We start from the raw sequence: 15,804 nt of genomic DNA, 5'->3' as shown, positions 1-15,804 counted from the left end.
TATGCCCATTTTGGCCTTTACATTTGTGAATGATATTTGCTGTTAAACATAGGAATATACTGTTGTTAAACATAGGAATATACTGTTGCACTTTAAGTAAAGGAAAATTTTCGATTTATAGGCATATAGGATAAATGAAACAACCCTAATTTTGTAGGCAATTATACGTAATATATGGTGTTGCTTTTACATGGTGCTAAAAAATAAATATCTTTAAAAATAGCCCCATTATTGGAGCTCCCTATAGATGTTCTCTGGTCCCTGTCTGTGTTTCAAATGAGGGGTGGGTGTGTCCTAACGGTCCCTGCCAGAAGCACAGTAGGAGGAGGACAGCCAATCACAGCCCTGCAGTCACACAAGCACAGACAGGCTTCAGTTCCCTATCAGGTCCTGCTAGCTGCTGATTGGTTCCTGTCCTACAGTGCAGTGAGCTGAGTGCACAGCCTGGGAATTCAGGGAGCAGCAAGTGGAAGAGAAGGGAGGGATTATTAGGGTTTTTGCAGAAATATTCAATAAATCAGCCTGAAACACTACTTTTTTTTAAGCACAATTCTTCTATATCTAAATGAGTATAATGCACAGGTACATTCTTATTTTTTACACAAAATGTCTCCTTTAATAGTGTTTATTAAACGGTTTTTATTACAAGTAACATCCCTTGCTTTATGTTGAACATTTAAAACATATTGTTATATGGTATTGATGTGGCAGCAAGGAGACACAGCTATGTGCAGGCTGGGAACAGAGACAGACACAGGCAGGGGGGGAGGTTGTGGGAGGGCATTTCCCTGCTACTGTCAGTTCAGCCTGTCAGTCACTGCCATGATCACTTCCTGTGGGAGAATGACGAGACGTTCCCACATGGGCTGCACATGATTTGGATGGTGGGAAAGTAAAGGGACATGAGGGGTTCCCCCCAATAGTACAAAGCTGCTGTTTGGTGGAAAAGGTGAAGGAGAGAGGGGGTTGGGAGCTGGGGGAGTGTAAGCAGATAATGGAGTGGAATGAGTAAGATTTCCAGTATGTGACATGTAACAAAGCATTACTGGCCATTTGGCTGTGCAGCTGTACTGTGCCTTTAAGATGGAACAGACAGTTTGCAGAGAGTCCAGTAAGGGCCAATGAAAGGGAGATGTGGGTGTGGCCAGTACTGGGGGTGTTCCTCACACACTCACACTAATACACTGACACCATAGAAACAGAGCTCAGCGCACACCAGCGCCCAACGTTCCCTTCATTCCTAGCGGCGCCACAATTTGCCCATGATCATCCCGTGACAATGGGCAGCTCTTATCCGTCACTCACTGAAGCCCTGAAGCTCCTTATGGCAAAACAATGAGTTCCTCAGTGGCTGCTCTCAGGCTGTAGGGTGTCCTTGCTTCCCACTGGCACATGATCCCTCCCACCGCCGGACACTTACTGACTGCTGCCTCACTGCTGCCGCTCCCTCACTCACCTCTTTCCTCCTCACGCTGCTCTGCTTCCTGTACCGGGAGCAATCCGACTCATTGGCTTAGACTGGAGGGACACGCTATCCGATTGGCTAAAAGTGGAATGTAGGCGGGACAAAGAGCTACTGAGAGAAATGATTGGAGAGAAGGCGGGACTAAGAGCTACTGAGAGGAATGATTGGAGAGAAGGCGGGACTAAGAGCTACTGAGAGGAATGATTGGAGAGAAGGCGGGACTAAGAGAGATAGGCGCTGACGCTGCAGAGAGGAAACGTTTTGCTATTTTTATATAAGTAAAATATGAATAAAACGCAGACATTTTCTCATTCTAGAGGGAAACAAATACAAATATCACATAAGAGCACAAGTGTTTTGTAGTATTTCCCTCTGTCTAATTATTCGCAGCTCAGAGAGTAAAGGGGCAGGTTTATGTATCACGTGTCATGTTGCCTATAGCAACCAGTTTTGGGTAGAAATGGGAAGCAAAGCTGTGACTGATATTAAATGATTTTATTCATGTGTGGAGATGACAGACTTGTGAGAGTAATGAGTCTCGTATTAATGCTCCTCTTATACTGGACTATAGCAGCACAGTCACACAGGCCTCACACTTCCCTCACTAGTTTCTGTATGGGGGGCTGGGAGTCCAGCATGGGCTATTGGGGTGGGTCAGTCCTTACCACGATGATGAGCAGGATACAGGGAGAGGGAGCTATTAACAACAGTGAAATAAAGTAAAATTTAGGAGTAGAGTTTTCACCTTTTTGTTTTCAGAAATTTGAGTTGTCACCTATCCGGATTTCACCTGGACGACTCGGTTTCAAAAGGGCTGCCCGGGTCAAAACTGCCCGTCTAGACAGGACTCTCTTTGACTAAGGCTGATTGCTCTGTCACATATATCATTTTTTTCCCTATTAATAACATTGGGATCAACCCTAGTCCCGCCCCATCACATTATAGTTCTGTCCCCAACATGGCACATTACGTCCTGTGATGTCACCGACTGCCCCTGACAGGAGTTCCAGAGGCCGAATGTGTCAACCCTAGAGCAAAGGGTAGGCAAGGGATAGGGTTGCCATCTGGCCAGTTTTGACCCGGACAGCGCAGTATTTTGAAAAGCTGCCTGGGTCAAAACATCCTGCACGGTTTTCCAAATTAGGATCACCAGACAGGAGTCCCCATGATTGACACCGTGACCGGCCAAACGTAACAGCCCCGCTCCCTGCCCGGTCTCCACCAGGAGAAAAAAGGTGGCAACCCTAGTGAGGGAACAGACCTCTCATTCATGAAGAGTCCTTTCTGGATTTCCTCATTTGGAAAACTGTTTGAGCACTTTTAACTCAGACTACCCCAGAGGCAACACAACTTTTAAAGGAGAATTCAACCTTAAAGTTAAAAAACCCTACCCCCCTACCCTACATAGACCCCCCTCCCTCCTCCCCCAGCCAAGTGTTACCCTGGGCAAATGCCCCTAATGTTTTACTTACCCCTTGGTGCAGATTCAGGCATCAGAGTTCACAGGCACCATCTTCTTCTCTTAGGAAATCTTTGGATAGAGACTGGCGTGGCGGCGCATACTATTTTCTGTTTTGCAACAACTGCACATGCCCCGAAACTCATGAAAATTGCAGAAGCACCAATCTCATGATGAAGATTTCCGAAGAGAAGCAGATGGCGCCCGTGAACTCTGATGCCTGAATCTGCAACGAGGGGTAAGTAAAACATTATGGGCATTTGGTCGGGGTAACATCAAATGTAAAAGGTGCTGATAACCATGGGGTACCACCATAAGTAACCCAAAAGCTTAAAGGAGACATTTTGTGTAAAAAATAAGAATGTACCAGTACATTATACTCATTTAGATATAGAATAATTGTGCTTAAAAAGTAGTGTTTCAGGCTGATTTATTGAATATTTCTGCAAAAACCCTAATAATCCCTCCCTTCTCTTCCACTTGCTGCTCCCTGAATTCCCAGGCTGTGCACTCAGCTCACTGCACTGTAGGACAGGAACCAATCAGCAGCTAGCAGGACCTGAAAGGGAACTGAAGCCTGTCTGTGCTTGTGTGACTGCAGGGCTGTGATTGGCTGTCCCCTCCTACTGTGCTTCTGGCAGGGACACGCCCACCCCTCATTTGAAACACAGACAGGAGCCAAAGAACATCTATAGGGAGCTCCAATAAAGGGGCTATTTTTAAAGATAATATTAATGTTTAGCACCATGTAAAAGCAACACCATATATTACTCACAATTGCCTACAAAATTAGGGGTTTTTTATTTATCCTATATGTCTCCTTTAACAAAAATATGAGCAATAAATTGTATGGATTGCACATATACCAATGAGCTCAACCATACACTATGTAATATTTATACATAAAATGATTATAGGTTCATATATATATATATATATATATATATATATATATATATATATATATATATATATATATATATATATATACCTTATTTGAATTTTATTTTAAAGCAAAATCATACTTTGTTAATAAGCAAACTTTGTGACAGCAAACTGACAAGTGCACAAGATACGCATCATGCTTTGAAGCATTATTAAAGGAACCGTAACGTCAAAAAATAAAAGTGTTTTAAAGTAATGAAAATATAATACAGTGTTGCCCTGCGCTGGTAAAACTGCTGTTTGCTTAAGAAACACTACTATAGTTTATATAAATAAGCTGCTGTGTAGCAATGGGGGCAGCCATTCAAAGGTGAAAAAGCTCAAGTTACACAGCAGATAGCAAATAAGCCCTGTCTGTCTAATGGTTTTATCTGTTATCCATTAGTTAACCTGTGCCATATAGCCATGTTTCAATTTCGGCCATTGCTCCACAGCAGCTTGTTTATATGAACTATAGTAGTGTTTCTGAAGCAAACACATCAGTTTTATCAGTGCAGGGCAACAGTGCATAATATTTTCATTACTTTAAAACAGTTACATTTTTTGGTGTTACTGTTCCTTTAACTTAACAATACTTATTGTCTGGTTTCCACAGTTAGCAGTTGCAACTGCTCAGAGTACATGATTTGCCTCCTCTCAGAAGGGGATGACCCACTACGTTATTCTTTTGTCCTTAGAAGAATCTCCTTCTTGAATGCATCTCGTACATGTTTCCAGTGAAACATTAGTATCTTTAAGGGGCAGATTTATCAAGGGTTGAAGTGAATTTGAGGGAAAATTCGAAATTCGAAGTAATTTTTTGGATACATCGACCAACGAATAGGATACTACGACTTCAAATTCGTTTCGAAGTAAAATAGTTCGGATATTCGACCATTCGATAGTCGAAGTACTGTCTCTTTAAAAAAACTTTGATTTAAATTCCTTTCCAAATTAAACCTGCCAAAGTGCTATGTTAGCCTATGGAGACCTTCTACGTTTTTGGAAGTCGAAGTAAAACCGTTCGTTCGATCGCTAAAATCCTTCGAATCGTTCGATTCAAAGGATTTCATTGTTTGACCGAACGATTTTACTTCGACCGCACTGGAGGAGCACACGAGGAGCAGATGTTTTGCTGCCCCTTTTACCCTTGGATGGGGGTGCTCCATCATTAACCACTGATGCCCATTCCTCAGGTACCAGCCAGTTGGATTTAAATTTCCTCTTTTTCTTGGCATCTGAAGAGGAAAGGCCACTATTTGCCCCAACCCCAACAGGTATTGCAATCATGTGTACCCCCACACCCTCAGTGGTGCCCATAACAGGAGCACAATTTTTGTGGTATGAACAACTGCGGCCCTGGGGGTGCACTGACATTTCCCCCTCTTCTCTTTTGCTGCAATTGAAAGACACACTGCAGCCTTAGATAACTTCAGTGAAGAAGGGGAAGGTTTGGATGTTGTAGAGGTGGGTTGTGTAACAGCCACCTTGAGGTTCTTTAGTGAAGGAGATATCCCCTTTAAGGACAATGCTTAAATAGTCCCAGCAGGATAAGATGTTTTATTTGAGGCAATGGGGGCAGGAACAGGGCTGTGGTCTTGCAGGAAGGGGGGCACATTAGATAAAACCACCCTTGTACCCAATCCTTCTAGAGGTTCTACAGGGACATAACTCTCTCCCACTGTGATACCCCTCTGCACCAGATTATGCACTGCAGTCAGCGAACGGGCAAAGATTATGGCTTTCCTATACATTTTACTTGCTGCCACTACTGCAGAGGGGCCCACCACTTCAGCTGCAGACTTTATATAAGCCTCTATGCCATGAGTGCTTGACATTAGGCACTTTCCTTTTTATTCCCTCCCATTTTTTTTTACAAAACAACCCACAAAAAGAAAGCTTTATACTATTGATCAATGAAAAAGTAAATTAGAGAAGCTGTGGCAGGGAGAGGGTTAATGTGAGCAGGTGCCTGGGAGCTGCACTGCTGCTGCTGCTGCTGGAAAAAATGTTATACTGAGTGCAAAATCAAAACACCCACTCAATCTGTACAAAAAAAATAATTTGTGCTGAAACAGCAGAAAAATGCAAGTGAAACTGACACCCAGGTGTGGGGGAGGGGATCTAACAGTGAGTTTGTAGCCCAGAGGAAGTGAAGGGAACTGGGTTAGCAATCACTCACCTGGCTTCTGGGTCAAAAGAAAAATCTATTTTTAGTAAAGAAAATCAACTCAAAACTTCCCAAATTTCACCCACCAAGTGGACAACACATTCACACACCAAGTGAAAACAAAAAATCCTGTCTTAAACAGGTATTTCTATCCTTAATTCAGCACCAAACAGAGAGCTTTCTCCTGTGTGTAGATTTTTCAGTAGCTGAAGTTACCAACAGGACTATTTGTGTGCGCTAACTTCATTGTGGGGCCTTTAAATGCCAGATACTTTGGTAAACCTATGCACATTTGGCACCAAACTGTTTGGAGGACCCCTGGCAACCATATTTAGGGTGCTTTTTTTTGGTACGTAATGATACATGGGTGATATGGTGCTGGGAAGTTGAAGGTTTGAGGCAATTTTCAGGTATTTCACCAAAACCGACAACTTTGGATAAGGCTTGTGACTCAGTAGTTTGGAGCAGAAAGACACGGGTACCCATTTTAGATTCGGTAGAATGTGTAATTTACAAAAATATATGGTTTTGGGGAGTAAAACTATTTTTCAGTGTTTTACCCCATAAAAAATGCAGTCAATGTGTTGATTTTTCAGGAGCTGAAGTAAAGTCCTGGACAATTTGGATGTGCTAACTACATATTGAAGTCTCTAAATGCCAGATACTTTGGTAAACATATGCACAATGGGTATCAAACTGTTCAGTGGACCCCTGGCAATCATATTCACGGTGATTTTTCTTGGTACCTAATACAGTGTGGGATATGCGGAGCAGCAAATTAAAACCTTTGAAATTATGTTTTAGAATTTTAATAATGATTTATAAAAAACACTACGTTCATAGAAGCTTTGATGTTTGGTAGTTAGGAGTAGAGAGACATAGTTACCCATTTTGGAATCGGCAGAATGTGTACTTTTCAAAAATAAATGGTTTTCTGGGGTAAACCTACTGTTTCAGGATTTCTTGGCCTTGGAATCTAAAGTATGCCATTTTCTGCCTTTGTGCTATCAAAATTCGGTAATATACTGCTGGGAGTTTTTGCTGTACAGAAGTCCTAAAGCTCCATTAAACTATACATATCTGGTATTGGCACATTTGTGAGACAAGGGGCTTTCCAAACCAGTTGGATTTTCATGCGTAAAATTAAATATTTTTCTGGTATAAATTCATATATTGTGAAAAATAGGAATTTTTTATTTTTTTTCCGTATTTAGTGCTATAAATAATTTTGCAGAGGTGGAAATACATGAATAGTCAGGCAGATTTAGAAAGCTCAGTTTCTCCCAAAAACAAACAATGTATAGTTTTCCTAGGTAAACTATAGGTTTCCTCTCAGAAAATGCCCCTAAAGTGAGAGAGCACAAAATGTTTAAAAAATGTCTGGCATTTCGCATTGCCAATTGTTTTTTAATTCTGCTGGCACTTAAAGGGTTAAAAAATGCTGCGTAAAAATGATTCAAAAACGCATGTGTGTCCATAGCCTAAGGATCCGGAAAGTCTTAATGACCTCAGCTATTTTTTACACTTACAAAGCAATCTGTAAGTTTTCCCTCTGTCCCTAACTCTTTGTCTCTCCCTTGTGCTCATTAATCCAATCATTGTTCTCTGATGCTCTCTCTGTACTGCCCACATTCCACTCACAGCCAATGAACTCCTCTCTTCCTGCTGCACAGCCACAGTGTGAGAAAGAGTTAAGTAAGGGAGCGGGACGGCACTAATGGTGGCACTAAAGGAGCACATGAGCTGATTATTCCCAGGGACACTTTGCTACTGATTGTGTGAGTGCTGGGCAGCTATACATACTGGGGAGCAGGTAGGGAGAGTGGGGGAATAGTAGGGATAAGAATAGGCTGTCGGCTGACTCTGTGGTGACATAAGGGGGAGGCTTGGGGGGAGGGGGGATTGGGGCACATTGAGGCCAATAGAAATGGAAGGACATTAGTGATATATTAGGAATACTGCTCCTCTCCTTAACTGCTCACTTACCAACTGGGCAACATGGAGACACTTTCTATCCCTGGAGCCCAACCTGCAGCCACTCACTTGTTGCTCAACACTTCACAACAGCTGTAGCTTTATCTGTGCTTTCTGCCAGTTCTACTGCAACAACAGTTCTGATGTGTAGAAATAAATAGGCAGCTCTGGGTTTGCAAGGTCCCACCAGAACCAGCCGACATGGACCATAATAATATTTTTTTGCGATCTGTGTCTATGTTCCAGCATTATGTATGTGTCACCATAGCAACTGCTTTAAGTGTTGCGATTGGTTGGCGTGTAAAGAAGGCGGGCACCACGTGGCTAATGTGTGTGTGTGATCCTGCCTGCAATAGAAGAAACACCCTCATAAATAACTCTTCTGCACGTCTGTTGGGAAGATGAGCCATTGCACATGCTCGTAGTCTTTTCAGTTTTCTGGAAAGTGAAGATTTGGAACTAATGAATGGGTTTACAGTTGAGCGGTTTAGGAGCACTTTTAAAGAGGGTTTATGCCTTTCCAGAAACCCGGATTTAGGTTTACACTTTCCTTGTTCTTTAATTATACACTTGTTATAGAGCACAGGGTCCATAAACCTATGTCCTATCATTTGTTTCTAAAGGGAAAGTATCATAAACATGAAATTGTCGATTAGCAAACATTGCATCATTAAATGTAGCTGTAGTTTTTTGATTACAAGTAATTAGTGGTTTTGTATGTAAATCTGTATGTTCAATATATACAACCATTCATTGTACATTGCTGCAGAATATGTTGGTGCTTTATAAATACATAATAATGATATGAAAGTAGACGTTTCTGAACCAGCAGCTGCTGACCCACTTTCCAGTCTCATACAGTTCCAGGCAGACTGGATTTTCTTCTGTTTAATCAGTATGTGACTCCCCCAGTCAGATAATTGGTCAGGGGGCTAGCGTTTTAGCCCATGCAAAACCAATAGAATTGGCTACTGAAACATTTAGCCAACTGATCACTGGTGTGAATAACATTTGCTACTTGTAAATTATAGTGAAATATGGCCTGAATCCTCCCCACACTTTCCCTTTGAGCTTGAAAATAACAGAAAAGTCCCACTGCAGAAAGATTTAATGGGATTCTTTGGATCTGGGCCCCTGTAATTCTTTTGGGGAAATTGCTGGGCATAATCCTGTATTGAAAAGTGTAAGTGCTTAATTCCAGGGTCACTTCCAGGTCAGTCCCTCCCACAAGGAGCCAATGGGAATGTGGGAGGAAGCGAGTGACACAGGGATGAAGGGGAAGAAGAAGAAGAAGGATAAAAATGAGGAGGAGGAGGAGCGGGGGAAGAAGGAGAGAATGGTGAATCTCACACTGGAGATGATCTATCTGCTGACTGGAGAGGTGAGGGGCACTGTGACTGGCACACTGACAAGAGACTGTCTGTCTGTACAAAGGGGGTCTCTCTGCAGCTCAAACACCATTCTCTCTTCCTTTCAATATTTAGCACTACATCCCTAGGAAGAAGTCAGATGATGGGGGGGCCCTGCATGCCCCTGGCTCCGTCATACAGAAGGAAAATAACAAGAATGACAAGAAGATCCTGGAACTCATGTCCAACATCATCCAGCTGCTGACTGGAGAGGTGGGTACAGCGGCCCCTTATTGTTTAGTAACAGTGGATGATAATCCCTTTCTCTGGCTGGGGGATGACTGGAACATTGTGTGTGACAGGTTGCCATAAGGACTGGTCATGTTTCCATCTATTTTTCCTTGGACGAGTGGGACTATATAAAAGGAAACAAGGACCTTTATGAGGAAGGGATAAAGGAGGAGCCTCAGCAGCCCCTCTCACCGGGTAAGTATTGGGTGTTGTCTATCATATGCAGAGCATAGAGTCTATACAAGATATTTTATATTTTCAGAGAGACCTGGAAGAATGTCAGTTTGTCATCTATACCCAGTTACAAGCACCCAGCTATCAAACAGACTTAGTTTCCAGCATATTGTGTTGGAAAAGTGGATCTACACCCAACTTACTAACCAGAAAATACTACACATTATGTAAACCCTTTAATTATGGGGCATGATCTAATAGAAATCTACATCCCTGAGATAGGTATCCATAGATTTCACTTGCAGAAAGAGCAGACTGAAGACCGATCACCATGGTGCAAAAAATCACACATTCCCCACACAGTCCGAAAATTGTACAAACCGTTGTTTCATACGATGGTATCTTGCATCTATGGACAGTTTTACACAGGCACAATTGACTTTGATAGAAAAGCCCTGCTTGGATTGAGCACTGTATTTGTTACACTGAGCTCAGGAGAAGAGTCAGGAGAAAAAGTATAACAACTAGAGCAGAGTTTCTATGCCATCTCTTCATTGGCTGCTAGACTGGAGGGCATGTATAGTCATCTGAGCTGAGAAGAATTGAGCCAACATAAATTCTCAAGGGATAGAGACCAGTGGGTTAGAGGAAGAGATGGAAACCTTTAAAGAAGCTGATTTTTGTGGAGGTTTAAATGTCCTTTAATAATCTTGACACCCAAATCCTGTGGTCTTTTCTTCTCATTGCCAGACTGTGAATATGAAGATAAAAGCGATATTACAGCTGATCTGGGAGGAACATTATATTCTTATAATGAGCCAAGCAAGATTAGGGCTGAAGGAGGAGATTTTTGTGCCAATGGAAATCCCACAAACCCTGAAATTTCTCCAATGAAACAGCCCCCACCAGCCAATGGGATTAAAGAAGAAGTGGCTTCATGTGACGGGGGTAGGCAATCAGATTGCAGCATTAATCCACTTACAGAACAGATACAGGGAACAGATATCCCTACTCCTATCATGGGATACAACCACTTAATAATTCAGGCTATTAAAGATAATGAAAATACGTCCCCCCACGAATCTCGCTTTGATAGGCACCATACAACCCATACAACAGAGAAACAGTTTTCTCATCACATAAATCTTCATAATGATCTTAGCATTCATACAGGTAAGAAACCTTTTCCTTGTTCTGAATGTGGGAAATGTTTTGCCGGATCATCAGAACTTAATGTTCATCGACGAACCCACACGAGAGTGAAACCTTTTTCTTGTTCTCAGTGTGGGAAATGTTTTTCAAATCAAACCAAACTAAAATATCATCATAGAACCCACACAGGGGAAAAACCTTTTTCTTGCTCTGAATGTGGGAAATGTTTCTCAACTCCTCATGTCCGTGCTCGTCATCAAAAGACTCACACAGGGGAGAAACCATTTCCTTGTTCTGAATGTGGGAAATGTTTTGCCAGATCATCAGATGTTACTGTCCATCGACGAACCCACACGGGAGAGAAACCTTATTCTTGTTCTCAATGTGGAAAATGTTTTACCAGATCATCAGACCTTAATGTCCATCGACGAACCCACACGGGAGAGAAACCTTATTCTTGCTCTCACTGTGGAAAGTGTTTTACTACTTCATCAGAACTTAATGTCCATCGAAGAACCCACACGGGAGAGAAACCTTATTCTTGTTCTGAATGTGGGAAAAGTTTTCCCACTTCATCAGAATTTACTTCCCATTGGAAAACCCACATGGAAGAAAAACCTTTTTCTTGTGTTCAATGTGGGAAATGTTTTTCAAAAGACACTCACCTTAAATATCATTACAGAACTCACACAGGGGAGAAACCTTTCTCTTGTTTTGAGTGTGGGAAATGTTTTACACATAACGGTAGTCTTAAAGTACATTTAAAAATACACAAAAGAGAAGCAGATTTTTGTTCCAAAGGAAATCTCACAAACCCGGAAATTTCTCCAGTGGAACATTACCCACCAACCAATGAGATTAAAGAGGAGGCCACTTCATGGGAAGAGGGAAATCGATCAGATTACAGCATTAATTCACTTACAGAACAGATACAGGGACCATATACACCTACTCCTATCATGGAATACAACCACTTAATAATGCAGGATAATAAATATGATGTAAATGCCTGTAATTCACCCCTACAGGAAACAGATGTAACAAAACAGGCTCTTCACAAAAGAGACATTGATAGACGCCAAAGAACTCAACTTAAATATGATCACAGAACCAACACAGGGGATAAACCATTATCTTGCTCTGAATGTGGAAAATGTTTCTCAACTTATCATGTCCTTGCTCGTCATCAAAAGACTCACACAGGGGAGAAACCATTTTCTTGTTCTGAATGTGAGAAATGTTATGCCAGATCATCAGACCTTAATGTCCATCGACGAACCCACACGGGAGAGAAACCTTATTCTTGTTCTGAATGTGGGAAATGTTTTACCAGATCATCAGACTTTAATGTCCATCGACGAACCCACACAGGAGAGAAACCTTATTCTTGCTCTGAATGTGGGAGATGTTTTCCCACTTCATCAGTACTTACTTCCCATTGGAGAACCCACACAGGAGAGAAACCTTTTTCTTGTACTGAATGTGGGAAATGTTTTTCAAGAGAAACATACCTTAAATATCATCACAGAACCCACACAGGGGAGAAACCATTCTCTTGTTCTGAATGTGGGAAATGTTTTACATGTAACAGTAGTCTTAAAGTACATTTTCAACTACACAAACGAGGAAAACCATAAGTTTGTTCTCAATGTGTGAAATGTTTGTACAAATCAGGCATTTGTTTGGTATTGATTATATGTTTATATGCTCAAAGCACATCACACAAAAGTTAGAGCACTCAAACCCCCTCTGCCAGTTCTTTTTAAAAAAAAAAAAAACAGTACGAAATTGTGATGCACGTGTGGGGCAATTTTATACGCCTACTTTCGTTTAATTTTATACGCCAACTTTCGTTTAAATTATTATAAGGTAATTTCCCCAATAGACAATTTGGTTCGGTGAATTGGTGTAAGTACAGTGTGTATTTTCTTTGCCTGAACAAATGCTTAAAAATCCTTGGGGGTGAGGTTTCTAATGAATATGATAAATACAATGAGCTGAATCTGAATCCATTGACACATTGTTTTATTAGTACGGGGGATACCCAGTTGAAGCTTTGGGGTTGAGTTAATTTGTTTAAAGGAGACATATAGGATTTGATGAAAAAAAAACTAATTTTGTGAAGTTATGAGTAATATATGGTGTTGCTTTTACAATGTGCTACAAATTAATATTATCTTTAAAAATAGCCCCTTTATTAGAGTTCCATATAGATGTTCTCTGGTCCCTCAAATGAGGGGTGGGCGTGTCCTAACGGTCCCTGCCAGAAGCACAGTAGGAGGGGGACAGCCAATCACAGCCCTGCAGTCACACAAGCACAGACAGGTTTCAGTTCCCTATCAGGTCCTGCTAGCTGCTGATTCGGCCTACTTCGAATTGTACGATTGTACTTCGAATAGTTCGATCATACTTTGATTCAAATTTATTTAACTTCGACCTTCAATCTCCCAAACTCCCCCAATTGCCTCCATACAGGTTGTAGGAGGTCCCCCATAGGCTAAAACAGCACTTCGGCAGCTTTTAGGTGGTGAATGGTCGAAGTCAAGTTTTAAAGAGACAGTACATCAAAAAAATTTGAATTTCAAAGTCTTTTCAAATTCGAATCGAAGAATGACTATTCCCTAGTCTAAGTACACAAAGAATAGCTTGAAATTCGAAGTTATTCACTTCGAAACTTCAGCTCGACCTTTGACAAATCTGCCTCTAAATGTCTCCTTTAATATAGGACTATAGGATTGCTATTAATATTGAATTGATTCACACTATAGTTTGCAGCAGTAGATCAGTTCAGTGTTTAATATAGAAGCTACAAATGAGTGACAATAAAACATGCAGGCTGATGCTGTCTCTACAGACAAAATGGCCCCAGTATGCCAATACCAGAAACGCTTTACATCTTTACCAACGTTCCCAAACCTGAGAATACACATGAGCACCAATATACCTAAACCAGTATAGGAATTGTTGCCTCAGCCATTTTGTTGTTACAGCTCCATGTTCCAGTCACCATGTTCCAGTAACACGTGAGAGGATATCAAGGCACAAACTGCCTCTGAATCTATTTATCACATTAGCATTCCATACAAACATATTTTGTGGCTAAACAGGCTGTAAAGTACAGGTATGGGACCTGTTATCCGGAATGCTCTGGACCTGGGGTTTTCCGAATACCAGATCTTTCCGTAATTTGGGTCTTCATGCTTTAAGTCTACTAGAAATTCATAAAAACATTAAATAAACCCAATAGGCTGGTTTTGCTTTAAATGAGGATTAATTATATCTTAGTTGGGATCAAGTACAAGCGACTGTTTTATTATTACACAGAAAAAGGAAATGATTTATAAAATTTGTATTATTTGGATAAAATGGAGTCTATGGGAGACAGTCATTCCGTAATTCGTAGCTTTCTGGATATCGTGTTTCCGGATAAGGGTTTACCTGTTGAGCAAAATGATTTGAGACACAGAGTCATAGTTACTGGTTCGCTGCTCCTTGTTCCCTGACAGAAAAGCAGCTCTCTGGAGCTCATTTATAAACAGGCAACTTTGCCCACGGGCAGTAACCCATAGCAACCAATCAGTGATGAGCTTTTATTTCAGTCAGTTGCAGGTGGAGCAATGAAAAGAAACATTTGATCTGAGTCTAAACTCCCTCGTGGTGTGTGTTTATGAGAGTCCTCTCATGGTGGGAGTGTGAATAGATAATAAGATACAGTAGAACCGCCATTTTACATTTTTCAGGAAATCAGGAAAAAAAATGGTGTAAAGTCCAGGAAAATGTAAAATGAGGGAAATGTATTATGTATAATATACAGGTGGGACCACAAAGCAACAACGTAAAATGAGGCACATGAACATTCCTTTTTGTTTTTACACTTAGCGGCAGATGTGTGATGTTTTCTAAATAAAGATAATAAATTTGAATGTACTCGCATCTCGTATGGGAGGTTATTTATGAGAAAACTTGAACGTCTTAACATTCGATCAAATGCGAAAGATCCGATAAAACAAATGAAAAACACTCGAATGCAGCACAAGCTGAGAATTAATATGAGCCTCAATATGAGCAGCTCACACAAGTCTGTCATCTCCACAAACAAATGAAATCATTTCATATCAGTCACAGCTTTGCTTTCTCTGTCTCCTGGTTGCTATGGGCAACATTACACGTCATATATCAACTCTCTGAGGTGCGAATAATTAGACAGAGAGAAATATTTAGGTTCTTATGTCATCTCTGTATCCCTTTAGAATGAACATAATACACGGGTTTTAGTTATGTTTTTACTCTTATTAAATAGCACATTTTCCCTCAGTCCCTCTCTTAGTCCCGCCTTCTCTCCAATCATTTCTCTCAGTAGCTCTTAGTCCCGCCTTCTATCCAATCATTTCTTTCAGTAGCTCTTTGTCCCGCCTACATTCCACTTTTAGCCAATCGGATAGCGTGTCCCTCCAGTCTAAGCCAATGAGTCGGATTGCTCCCGGTACAGGAAGCAGAGCAGCGTGAGGAGGAAAGAGGTGAGTGAGGGAGCGGCAGCAGTGAGGCAGCAGTCAGTAAGTGTCCGGCGGTAGGAGGGATCATGTGCCAGTGGGAAGCAAGGACACCCTACAGCCTGAGAGCAGCCACTGAGGAACTCATTGTTTTGCCATAAGGAGCTTCAGGGCTTCAGTGAGTGACGGATAAGAGCTGCCCATTGTCACGGGATGATCATGGGCAAATTGTGGCGCCGCTGGGAATGAAGGGAACGTTGGGCGCTGGTGTGCGCTGAGCTCTGTTTCTATGGTGTCAGTGTATTAGTGTGAGTGTGTGAGGAACACCCCCAGTACTGGCCACACCCACATCTCCC

At 41.5% G+C, this 15,804-nt stretch overlaps 1 protein-coding gene and 1 long non-coding RNA gene across 2 annotated transcripts; both read left to right on the top strand.

Moving 5' to 3' along the window:
• The first annotated feature begins 7,551 nt into the window (after positions 1 to 7,551).
• Positions 7,552 to 9,285, top strand: LOC121398093. Its single transcript, XR_005964095.1, has 2 exons — positions 7,552 to 7,796; positions 9,194 to 9,285. It is a non-coding gene; the product is annotated as an uncharacterized LOC121398093 (long non-coding RNA).
• Positions 9,286 to 9,474: 189 nt separating this feature from the next.
• Positions 9,475 to 12,966, top strand: zscan29.L (zinc finger and SCAN domain containing 29 L homeolog). Its single transcript, XM_018240019.2, has 3 exons — positions 9,475 to 9,614; positions 9,704 to 9,827; positions 10,557 to 12,966. Exons 1-3 carry the CDS (start codon positions 9,582 to 9,584, stop codon positions 12,593 to 12,595), a joined length of 2,196 nt encoding a protein of 731 aa, XP_018095508.2. The 5' UTR covers positions 9,475 to 9,581; the 3' UTR covers positions 12,596 to 12,966.
• The last annotated feature ends 2,838 nt before the right edge of the window (positions 12,967 to 15,804 follow it).

Source organism: Xenopus laevis, chromosome 9_10L, assembly GCF_017654675.1.
Source record: "Xenopus laevis strain J_2021 chromosome 9_10L, Xenopus_laevis_v10.1, whole genome shotgun sequence".
Classification (NCBI taxonomy): Eukaryota; Metazoa; Chordata; class Amphibia; order Anura; family Pipidae; genus Xenopus; species Xenopus laevis.
The sequence above is the reverse complement of the archived record's forward strand: the minus strand, read 5'-3'. Positions and strand labels throughout refer to the sequence as shown.